A 12,688-nucleotide genomic window follows, 5' to 3' on the forward strand; every position below is an offset into this window, starting at 1 on the left:
CTTAAATAGGCCACAATACAAGGAGCGAAGGCCTGGAGGCCACAAGGCATGTAATATGGTAAGAGCGGCCAGGTCAGAGAGCCAAGGGAGACTCCATGAAGAGGCATCTAGCTTCTGGCAAGGCAGGGTTAAATAGGGTTGGAGCTTGGGTGTGGCGTGAGCAGTGAGGCAGAACTTGGCAAGGCTATTGGTGAAGCTTGATGAGGACCCCTAGTGGAAAGGAGGCTGCATCAGAAGCTGAATCAGGTGACCAGTGAGAGATGACTCAGGTAGCTAGGAACAGAGCTCACTGGAGGCCTCTGCTGGTGGGGAAGTGTCATAGTGGAAAGTGTAAAGGGGTGCCCTAAATAAAGAATTTTAGAAAAAGCTGAAACTTACTTGATCCTGAGGCTCCTAAGAACAGCCATATTCAGTTGAGTTGTGAGTTCATGAGGCTCAAGTTGAGAAGGCTGGAAGCAGTGACAACAACAGGACAAAGGCTGAAAACAGTACCCTGTGAGCATACCTGGGAACTCTCCAGATTTGGCCTGGAGAACATAAGAACATAAGAATATGCTATACTGGGTCAGACCAAGGGTCCATCAAGCCCAGCATCCTGTTTCCAACAGTGGCCAATCCAGGCCATAAGAACCTGGCAAGTACCCAAAAACTAAGTCTATTCCATGTAACCATTGCTAATGGCAGTGGCTATTCTCTAAGTGAACTTAATAGCAGGTAATGGACTTCTCCTCCGAGAACTTATCCAATCCTTTTTTAAACACAGCTATACTAACTGCACGAACCACATTCTCTGGCAACAAATTCCAAAGACTCCGGAATTATAAAAGAATTAGCAGGTCTCCGAGCCAATACCAGAAATCTCCGGGTGCTGCAGCAAAGCCAATCTGCTTGGACCCAGAAAGAAGGAAGGAACGTCATTGATCTTGCGCGGCTGAAAAAGGAGGAACTAGATAGTGATTTCTACCATCTCCGGACCTTTTTAACTCTTAACTTCACTTCCTTGTGACACCACCTGCTCCTGCACAGCCTATTTCCTGTATCCAGCCACTTGCCCGCCCCATCCTGTTTGCCTTGGCCAATCGACATGGCGATTTCATGCCTGTACATCAAACGAGGAGTAAGAAACAGGCAGCGTCCACTTCTGCAGCACAGGAGGAGAAGGAAGAGGTTGCTGCTGCTCCAGGAGCCCAAGTTAGAGTCTGCTATTGCTAGTGTGTTTTGAAAGGGGGGGAGAGAGAATGAATGCGCATGTCTGTGAGAGTGAGTGAGTGTGTATTCCTGTAGGAAGAAGAGATCTGAGAGTGTATGTAGGTGAACAGGAGAGTAGGAGAGAGCTGAGTGCAAGTGAGCAAGCAAGGGTGTGAAAGTGAGTGGGCATGGGTGTATGGAAGAGGTAGAGACGTTAGTGAGTGAGTATGTGTTGGTGGGAGAATGGCAGAAGTAAAGGTATAAATGGACATGTGAGAATGTGAGAGAATGAGCAGTGAAAATAAGTGCAAACATGTAAGAGGGTTTATGAGAGCAAATTTGTGAGCATCCAGTCCCACTGTGCAGTTGCCCCCCGCTAATCCATGGTAATCTCAGGGTGACCGGAAGTCAAAAGTTACCAGGTATGCCTGTGAGGCTATGATATACTACAGAGGCTGGAGGCCAGAAATCAAACATTCAGAAGAGAAGAAATCTGTAAAAGGAAAAGAAGAGTAAACCAAGTTCAGAGAAGGAATACTGCCAAAGAATAAAAAACAACAGCCAGTCCAGATGAGAAGAAGCATTAACAAATACTCCTAAAATTAAGACGACAGTACAGAAAGGTTATCTGAAGTTGTGTGAAAAGGCCATATTGCGGAATCAGCAAAAGAAATACCCCAAACACTGAAAGAAAAGAGCCAGCGAAGAAAGAAAGTTCAGTTGGGAAGAGGAAACATGGTGAGAGACAGGCCACGATTCGGCAAGACACCAGACTGAAGAGAGCTTTCTTGATTTTATCTAATGTTTTATGAAGAATGGTAATGTTTCTGTTTTTCCATTGTTGCTCTGCAGATAGAGGCTGGGGCTTGTTGTGGGTTCCAGTTCATCTCTTCTCGGCACAGTTTCTGTTTATACTTTCTGATCTCTTTATTCTGTATTTGGTCAGGGTCTCTCTGTGTTCTGCATATGTGATCAAGGTGAGATATTTTGCTAGCATGTAATTTCTGTGTAGGGATCTATAGCAGCCTGGTTTCCTAATAAGAGTTTTATTGGTGTTTTAGGGCCTGGTGGAATATGTGCAGTGTTGCCTTTTCATAGATACGGTTGTAAGGGAGGTTCTGGTATGGGAGGTTCACTATATTGTAATCGTAATTATGTTTATTCATGGCTTTCTGAGGGCCAAGCCCACACCCAACACACATTACAAAAAGTCTAATTCCATAGGAGCTCCAAGTGTCTTTTTTGCAAAGTTTTCTGTTGGCACCACAGCAGTGCATGTAAATATGCACGTTGTAAGTCATATTTTTGCCTCAGAAGACTGTGCTTTTGAATGTTCTTTTTAATGTAAAATTTGTTATAAAAGCATTCATTTAATCGCGTGTGTCTATAAAGGGTGTGGGAATGTGTGTGTATGGGGAGGGGGTTGGCATGTGTGCAAGGCTGTAAGGTTTGCCTAGGGTACCTAATACCCTTCCCTATCCATGGCTTCCGGGGGGGGGGCATGTCAGTTTATAAAAATAAAGATTGCAGGAGGGAGCTGGGCTTTATTTGACAGACCCAGGACAGGGACTGAATGAACAGGGGCGGCAGCAGTATTGTTCGCACAGAGCAGCAAAAAAGCTAGCACTGGCCTGTCGCAGCATCCTCCTCCTCCAGCCCTGTCATCCAAGAAAAAAGAATCCCATTGGCTGCGTGGGCTAATGCTGCCATCTCCCTTACTGATCGCTGGCTGCTTCTGATTTTGTTCTGGACCCCGCGCGGCTTCTTGGAGCCAAAGCAGCCGCTACTTTTCAATGCAGCATGGCCCTTTCTTCTTCCCGCACACCCCATGCACATCGTTTCCTCTTCCGGGCCGCAGGGGCGGGAAGAAGAAAAGGCCATGCTGCAGTTGCCAGCTTCCATTTAGACTGCTGCCATTCCTGTCCGGGCTTGAATGGGCTCGCAACGGCCGCAGTGGAAGAATGTCTGCCTCTCGCTTGCTGGAGGAAAGGGCGGGAAGGGCAGCCAGGCCAGCGGGAGACCAGGTAGCACGCAACACGCTTGCCAGTGCTTGGCAACTGCTGGTCTAGACAACAGGAACATGAGAAAAAAAAAACTGTGAGGTTCCATGGATTGTTCTGTTATATTGGCAGACTCTTCTATAGAGAAGCTGCATAATGCAGACAAAACCACAGGGCACAAACATGCTAAGGCAAAATTCAAAATTGCAAAGCCATTGACTTCCAGTGCTTGTTTAGAACTCAGATCCTATGGAGAGCTTCTGGGGCAGGATTAAACTTTCCTCTGGCATGTGAAAGAGTTAACTCATGCTTCCGTTGGATGTTTTCATATGACTCAGATGGAAACAGAAAGTTGTCAGGAAATAAAAGTCAGAAATAGCAGCAAAGCCAAGCTCACTGCAGCCTGAACTCTACATTGTGACCAGAGAATGCCTCCCATCAAAGTAAGCATGCTTGGGGTTATTAAGTATTCTTTTGAAAGCTTGTGTTGCTGAGATAAAGTGGTTAGCCATGCTGAAAACCCATATTTGGCTGTGAGATGAGGAGGAGGGAGCGAAGGAGGAGGGGAGCTTAAAGGACACTGACATGTCTCTACTTTTCTTTTTCTTTTCTGTCTCTCTCGCTCTCTACTTTCCTTCTTTCTGAGACCACACTGACATGCCAGTCAAACAAAAAGTGAGAGGCGGCTGCTGGGGCAGATTTGAGGTGCTGCACCTCTCATCCCGGGATATTTTCCCTGCAAGTTCTGGCACGGGTGGATTGGATCCGCAGATGCCCCTAAGCACCGACTCAATGCCAGTATTATGTCACCATCCCTGCTCCTCCCTCCCACACCCCGGGCAAGCCTCCAAGAAATCTGCAGCGCTGGTGTCCTCGGCTCCCATCTTCAGAGTGATCTTCAGAATAAAGAAAGGTCCCCATCCACCACGCAGAATAAGGGAGTTATGAAACCTCCTTTCTCCTGGACAGTCCCGCTTTCTCTGTCTTAATCCGGGAGTGCCAGATGAAAAAAAATACATTGTCTAGGCACAGCGGACTGCAAGCAATGTGTGGAAAGGGCCAGAACTCGGCAAGGCTGTGTGGGATACCGGCGCGGCCATTGGGAAAACTCGGTGGTGGAGAAAGTGAAAACAAGCCTAATCTCAGGAAGGGAGGGGTGAATTGGGGAAAACGTCTGTGCCAGCCACTGTAACAAAGAAGGGTAGGGCAGGGTCCTCGGCTCAGAGGAGAGGAGTAGCAGCCTTCAGAGCAGGGGCCAGTGCTGCGGGCAGCCACGGCTCAGAGGAGAGGATTTACAACAAGGCCAGTGCTATTTTTTTGCTGCCCTGTGCGAAAAATTACTGTGCTGCCCCCCGCCCCCGATTCATTCAGTGCCTATCCCGGGCCTATCAGATAAAGCCCAGTTCCATCCTGCAATCTATATTTTTAAAAATTGACAAGCCCTCCCGGCCAGAACCCATGGATAAGGAAGTGTATTACGTACCCTAGGCAAACCTTACAGCCTTGCATACACACACACACACACCCTTTACAGACACACAAAATTAAATTATGTATTTATAACAAATTTTACATGAAAAAGAACATTCAAGAGTAGTCTTCTGAGGCACAAATATCACTTACAACATGCATATTATATTTACATGCACTGCTTTGTGCCAACCAGAAAACTCTGCAAAAAAAGACACTTGGAGCTCCTATTGAATTAGACTTTTTGTAAGGCATATTGGGTGTGAGTTTGACCTTCAGAAAGCCATGAACAAACAGAATTATCATTACAATATAGTGAACCTCCCATACCAGAACATCCCTAACAACCTTATCTATGAAACGGCAACACTGCACATATTCCACCAGGGCCTAGAACTCTTATTAGGAAACCTGGCTGCTATAGATCCCCTACACAGAAATTATATGCTAGCAAAATACCTCACCTCGGTCACATATGCAGAACACAGAGAGTCCCTGACCAAATACAGAATGAAGAGATCAGAAAAAGTATAAACAGAAACTGTGCTGAGAAGAACTGAACTGGAACCCACAACAAGCCAGCCTCTATATGCAGAGCAACAATGGAAAAACAGAAACATTACCATTCTTCAAAAAAATTTAAATAATAAAATCAAGAAATATAAAACATTAATCATACTAGTAAAGTCATATTGATAAAATAAAAATATTTCAAACCATATAATGATTAGAATATCGAAATTTTCCCAAACACCAAAAAAATATTTTAAAAGAGCAGAATCATCAAATTACACCCAATAATTAAATTACACTCAATTATTAAAACTAATAAGGATTTAAAAATCCGCTCTCCATACCTGGGATCTGATTTCCAGTCACTCTGTTATTGTCGTGGATTGGGGGAGGTAGGACTGCACAAATTTTATCTTCTCTCTCACACACATGCACAATAACACATTAATTTTCTCTCACACACTCCCTCTCTCTAACGTACACAGGCTGCCGCTCCCTCACCCTCACAGGTACATTATGTATGTGTGTGTGCGTGCGTGCCTGTAAAAGCCTATATGTGACACATAGGCTCTCACCGGCACACAAACACACAAGCTGCCACACAGACACATTCACAAGCACACAGGTTTGTACACAGACACACACAGAAGTTCTCAGACGCACACAGATATTGCACACAGACACACACATAGGATCTCACACAGACACACATGCATGCATACACAAACAGGCTCTCAGACACACACAAGCTCACACACATACATGGTCTCCTGTTATCATTAGGCCATGGTGGGATGAGCTCCGCTCATTTTCCTGTTTGGGGGGGAGGGGGGAGGGAGCAGAAGCTGTGCCCAGATGTGCACACATGCATTCCCATACCCGGAAGTTGGGTCTTTCCTTCCACTGCCGGCGCTCTCCTTCTTTGGCTGCCGTCTGGTTAGGCTCCACTTTGGCTCGTGGCCTCTCCTGCTGCCGCCAGCCCGCTGCCTCCCCAGGTGTGCCGCTCCGTGCAAATGCACGGTATGCACACCCAATCACGCCGGGCCTGTTTCTGAGGACAAAACCAGAGAGTGTGTTGGGGGAGGGGAAAGGCTGTCAGCTGTTGTTGCCTGTCTGCTGGGAGGTGGTGGAAGCACTCGCTGAGTGAATACGTGAGCCACAGCACAACCGCAGAAGACTGTGTCAGAAAGAAAGTGAATGTGTCAGAAAGAAAGTGAATGTATGCCAGAGACAGAGAGAGATCTGATGCTGGGAGGGGGTAAGGCAAAGAGGAGGGGGATCTGCTACTGGGCAGGGAAAGGAGGAGGACAGGTAGAAGAGAGGGACTGGTGCTCTGGAGAGGGGACCTGTACCTGTTGCTAGCCAGGGAGAGGGAGGCAGTGATCTGCTGCTAGACATGGGGAGGGTTGAAGGACCTGGTACTACTGGGCAGGGGAGAGAGAGAGAAAGGATTTTGGAAGGGGGAAGATGGGGAGGGAGGATGAAGAAGGATTCCTTCATAGATTAAGAAGCTTATGAGACTAGGGAATTAGAGCAAGTGATGGGCAAGGAACCCACTTAGATGATAAGCTCTATGGAGCAGGGAATTATTGTACCTGAATTCTAAATATGATGTAATCTTCATTACTTGGTTAGAATCTTCCACAATATACAGGCCGATACAGTAAAAATCACAGGAGAGCGGGCGCTCGCCCGCTCTCCTGTGCGCGCGATTCAGAAAAAAAAACTATTCAAATTAGGGCCCGCAGTAAAAAGAGGCGCTAGGGACACTAGCACATCCCTAGCGCCTCTTTTTTGACAGGAGCGGCAGCTGTCAGCGAGTTTGACAGCCAATGCTCAATTTTGCCGGCGTCGGTTCTTGAGCCCGCTGACAGCCATGGGTTCGGAAACCGGATGCCGGCAAAATTGAGCGTCCAGTTTTCAACCCGCGAGCCGCGGGCCGATTTAAAATTATTTTTTTTTTAATTATTTTTAACTTTTGGGACCTCCGACTTAATATCGCCATGATATTAAGTCGGAGGGTGCACAGAAAAGCAGTTTTTACTGCTTTTCTGTACACTTTCCTGGTGAGGGCAGAAATTAATGCCTACCTTTGGGTAGGCGCTAATTTCTGAAAGTAAAATGTGCAGCTTGGCTGCACATTTTACTTAGTGAATCGCGCGGGAATAACTAATAGGGCCATCAATATGCATTTGCATGCATTTGCATGTTGTGTGCGCTATTAGTTTTGGGGGGGTTGGATGTGCATTTTCGATGCGCTATTACCCCTTACTGAATAAGGGGTAAAGCTAGCGCATCGAGAACACGCGTCCAAACGCGGGATAACAGTGCGCTCCACCGGCAGTGGAGCGCACTGTACTGTATCGGCCTGATAGTTATATTTATAGTTATAATTTTAAACATATTCACGTATTCAAATTCATTCATCCTAATTACATATGCAAATTTAATGCGATTTTTTTTGTCTTGCATTTTGTTCTCCTTTTTGGAGGCAAGTGTCATCCTTTTCCAGTACTCTGAGCTGGCCACGCTAATATAAAATCCAAGAGGGTGCAGGGTCTGTGAACTCAGGCTTAGTCCCTGCTCTTATTTCATTGTGAGGATCACTGCTGGAGACAGTAGCCAAGTCTTGGGGGAGAGGCAGGAGCAGTGGTGGCGGTGGTGATAGCAGCAGTAGACGGGGCAGGACATTTGCCAGCTCCGCAGATTTTGCTGCCTTGGCACAGGCTTACAAGGAAGAAAGGTGGAGGGCAAACCTTCACTCCAACGTAGTGGAAAAAATGTGCACCCTAAGGGTAAATGTAAGGATTGGGGCAAAACTCCCCCTCGATAAGGCAGTCATGTATCCTCCTTTTGGAGGGACAGTCCTGCTTTCTCTGCCCCGCTCCGGGAGTCTGGCCCCTCTGCCCTCCTAGCAGCCAAAATAAAACATAATTTCATGTAAGCACAATAAACTGCAGCAGTGTGCGGGAAGGCCCGGGAGTCAGCAGATCTGTCTGGGAAGCCAGTAGCACTGTGGACCCAAGGTGAAAGCAAGCCTAATCTCAGGCAGGGAGGAGTGAGTCAGGGAAAAAGGAGTGTGACAGAGGGGAAAGGTCCCTCAGTCACCATCTGTAAGACTATCTACAAGCTGCATGTGTTTGAGGGGTGGGGTGGAAGCACTCGTTGATTGAATATATGAGTAACAGTAAGAGTGGGTATGCTCGTGTGTCAGAGAGCGACATCTGGTGCTGGGTACGGAGGAAGTAGTTTGGCTGCTGTGTTAGTCCCCTTGAATGCACAGAAATAAAAGGTTAACAAATAAAATAATATATAGAAGGTGATGCCTTTTTATTGGACTAAATGCATTTCTTGACTAACATTTGAGCGCCAGTACTCGTCTTCTTCAGGTCAGAATTAAAATGAGCAAAAGATGACATTACCAGGAAATGTGGGGTAGTGTGGCTGCCATCAGGGAATCACAAAAGGCTTTCCAGTGATGGGATGAAGGCGAATGCCTTTTGTGATTCCCTGATGGCAGCCACACTATCCTGTATTTCCTGGCATTGTCATCTTTTGCTTATTTGAATTCTGACCTGAAGAAGAGAGTATTAGCTCTCAAATGTTAGTCAAGAAATGTATTAAGTTGGTTGAGGGCGGGAGAGGGAGAAAGGAACAGGGTACCTAATAAAAAGGTTGTTGTAATGTTCTGGCACCATTATTTTTGTATTTGTACAGTATATGTATGTGTGAGGTATGAAGGATTGTCTTGTCTTGTCATGGGATTTTGGCTGCACAGAAGGCACAGCAGGAGAACCTGTTGCGAAGGTGCTGGCTAGAGGTGCAGCGAGGGTTTAAATACCCCGCTGTGTTTGACCTCTTCACTGGATGCTGGGAACCCGTTTCCTGCTGTGGGGCCCTTTAAGGTTAGGGAACACGTGTGCATGCCCAGGGAGAACAGTGCCTACGTCTTGATGGTGGCCTGTAGGCTCCTTGCACCAGCGTCAGCATCCTAGCTTGAGTGCAGCCAGTCATGGTACTGAACGCGATTGACCAATTGTTACAAGAGGATGGATTACCCTGTCATTATAAGATGACACGAATGCCTGGGAATCTCCCCATACTAGAAAGTTCTTGGTATTGAAGTCCTGAGAAGCTAGACAGGCGTCAAACTCACCCCCCCAAAAGAAATAAGAAAACAGGAACCCATAGTGAACCTTTTTTTTAACATAATAACAATATTACAGAAAGGAAAAGAGATTAGCAAACAAAGATAACACAACAGCCACTTTCTCCCAAGTATATACTAAGTTGCACCTACTCAGTGCCTACTGTAACCAGCACAGAAGAAAGCAACAGGTGTTTCTGAGGACAGCAGGATGTAAGTCCTCATACATGGATGATGTCATCTGATGGAGCCTGCTGCAAAGATTTTACTAAAAGCTTCAAGAAGTTTTTAGCAGGCTCCTGCGCAAGCATGTGCAGCCCAACCTATGTCATTGTGTCATGTGCGCCCCATTCAGTTAATTCATAGCTAACAACAGAACTGGGAGAAATTAACTCCAAAGGGAAATAAAAGGATTCCTGAGGATGTGCATCCTGTTGTCCTCGGAGAACACATGTTACAGAATACGTGTTGCTTTCTGAGAGAACAAGAAGGATGCTAAGTCTTTACACATGGGGAATCCCTAGCTACAGACTTCCTTTAACAGAAAAGCGTAAAAAATATTACCAATGGGCAAAACTTCTTGGTTAGCAATGGTAATTCCCTTAACTATTTTCCTTCACTTTTTTTCGATGGGCATGAAGGGGAGAAATCCCTCCATTCAATAGATTGCAAGTGCGCTTTGGCCTACTATAAAAGGAGAACTGAGCCACATTGTCAAACTTTGCAACTATTTGTCTCCTATGACCCCAATAGGCATATCCGGATATCTGAGTGTAGTTGCTACTTATCTGGATATATGAGCGTAATTTATGCTTTCAGTGCAGCTTGACAGAAGCTGCATTGGATTTCGCCAGGAGCAGGTAAGTGCAGCCCCACTCCCGAGAGGGATTTGTTAGCATTGGGAAGTGGGGGGGAAGGTCCGGCGGGGGGGGGGGGGGGGGGGGGGAGTGTTGGAGGAGTGGAAGGGTGCACATTTACATTTTGAGGGGGGATGGGAGGGCCTGGCCTCGGTTGCTCTTAGGAAAGGGTTTGTCGGAGGAGGGGTGCAGTGGGAGGATGGGACTGCTGCAACGATCACATTTTTCTATTTATGTGCTGTGGGGTGGGGGGGGGGATGCAAGGCCTGAGAGGGCATATTTAATGGGGTCAGCTAGAGAGGAAATCAGCCCATAGGTCCCTCTATTTCTTCTTTTTTTTTTTTGTTTAGTAAAAGCACTACTTACCCAGATATCTTTTGAAGATATCCAGATAAGTAGAAAGATATCTGGCCTCAAGGCTGGATAACTTAGCCAGATTTATGCGATATTTGGCTAAGTTCAACCAGTCCCAGGAACACTTCTGTGATGCCCTTTTTTGTATCTGGCTAAATTATTGCCAGATAACTATTTATCCGGCTATAATTTAGCTGGATAAGTGACTGATTATGCCTGTATTTCCATTTAGATGGATTACTTTTGAGTTATCCATCTAAATGGCTTTTGAAATTGAACCTCCTAGTGTCTTCCCAACAAAGCCTTTATCTTCTCAGCCCCAAAGGAAACACTGCAGAATCCCCTTTAGTCACTCTGAATTACTCACTAGCGGCGCGCTCCCACACCCCCACCCCGATCTGTGAGTCAGGTTTCTCCTTCTTTCAACCCTTCACTAGTCTTAGAGATAGTCTCCCTCTCCTAGAGATCCAAAAGCCCCAGAGAAGAGCCAAGCCCCTTGGCTGTTCTCTTTGGTCTTTTCAACACATCTTCACCAATTGTTTAGTCTTCCCAATGATTCATCGAGTCAATCTTTATGGTCCTTCTATTACAGACCCACCCACAGGGGACGGACCACTCTGTCACTCCAAGGTGACACTGCTGGCTGAGAACCTCCCCATTCTGGAAAGTTCTCAGTATTAAAGTATAGTGAAGGCAAACAGGCATCACAAAAGTAATCCAGGAGACTCTTCTAGCTAGAGAGCGCTCACCATTTTAACTCTGAACATAAGAAAGTTGAGTTAATTGCAAAAGGAGAGGGGGACAGGGACAAGTGTTGGGAGCTTCTGAGTTTCATGCTTTCTAATCACAGAGGCACCATATATCAGGCCTGCAGGAATAACAGAGATTTCTTTTGTCTTTACAGAGAGAACCCAAGCTTGGAGATCTCATTGAAATTGACCGCTTTGGCTACCAGCATTGGGCCATTTATGTAGGAGATGGCTACGTCATCCACCTGGCTCCACCGAGTAAGAAGATATGGGTGTTAGGAAATTACTGTCCTGTAGTAAATTCTCTAGGACAAAGGTGTTAGGAATAGTTGTTGAAGAGGAGAACAACATTGCACTCAAGGAAGAGAATGACATGGGGGGAAGATATTTAAGACGGAGATAGTACTGAAGTCCATGGAGATGAATGACACAAGGGATAAGGTTGATTGTTTTCTTATGCACTGAATGGAAGTATGATGGGGGAGGTGGGGGGTAAAATTTTAAACTGCAAAATAAAATTTCTAGTTTGCTAAAAAAAAGCATCTGAGTGGGATTTTCAATTTTCTAATGCTTTTCTGGCCTTTTTTTCCTGTGTGCTTAGGTGAGTTTGCTGAAGCAAGCTCTTCTAGCTTCATGTCTATCCTGACTGAGTTTGCAGAGGTGAGGAAAGGACCTACTGTCCAAGGTTGTGGGAAACTCTAACTATCGGATTAACAACAAGTATGATGAGAAATATACTCCATATCCTGTGAACAAAATCCTTCAGCGGGCTGAGGAGAATGGTGGGAGAGAGGCAGCCCTATAGTGTGTACAGCAGAAACTGCGAGCACTTTGTGACGGAGCTTCGATACAATAAAGCAGAGTGTGCACAGGTGAGAATTCTCCCATCTTACTTCTGAAATCCAGATTTTCAGACCACCAAAACAGGTTTTGAATATCCAAGGAATTGATTCACATTGTCTAAGAAATATGGTCATTTGTTTATTTTGCCACCCTGAAAACCTGAGTTTAGTATAAACAAGAATTACTTTATTCATTTCAATTTCTATTCTATTTTACCTACTGAAATCTTTGGGGCTTCATGGGTCAGCGAATGCAATACAGAGCTTTTCCCTTGTTAAATTGAATGAAATGTTTGAAGATGTACTTTAATCCCTGTGACATGTGAAATAGTGAGATAGAAGGAATAGAAACACCTGGGGATGCTCTTTGCCCCCTGCACTGTGTGATGCAGTGAGACAAATGGGAGAGAAATGTTCAAACATGATTTTTATTCCATGTGATATGTGACCTCCTAAGAAGGTCTGAACTAACAAAACTGAAAGTGGGTAAAATCATAGGGCTGGATCAGATGCAGATGCAGATCAGATGTTCAAACAGATCTTTGGAAATAGTAGTGGATTCATGGAG

General features: G+C 45.6%; 1 protein-coding gene across 1 annotated transcript; it reads left to right on the top strand.

The window, feature by feature from the left end:
• The first annotated feature begins 3,483 nt into the window (after window positions 1-3,483).
• LOC115097580 (phospholipase A and acyltransferase 2-like) lies at window positions 3,484-12,177 on the top strand. The gene is given in 5 exon segments (XM_029613516.1): window positions 3,484-3,631; window positions 11,434-11,536; window positions 11,880-11,944; window positions 11,946-12,056; window positions 12,058-12,177. Coding segments are annotated over 5 exon segments (414 nt in total). The 5' UTR covers window positions 3,484-3,616.
• Window positions 12,178-12,688: the final 511 nt, after the last annotated feature.

The sequence above is a fragment of the Rhinatrema bivittatum genome, chromosome 8 (assembly GCF_901001135.1).
Source record: "Rhinatrema bivittatum chromosome 8, aRhiBiv1.1, whole genome shotgun sequence".
Classification (NCBI taxonomy): domain Eukaryota; kingdom Metazoa; phylum Chordata; class Amphibia; order Gymnophiona; family Rhinatrematidae; genus Rhinatrema; species Rhinatrema bivittatum.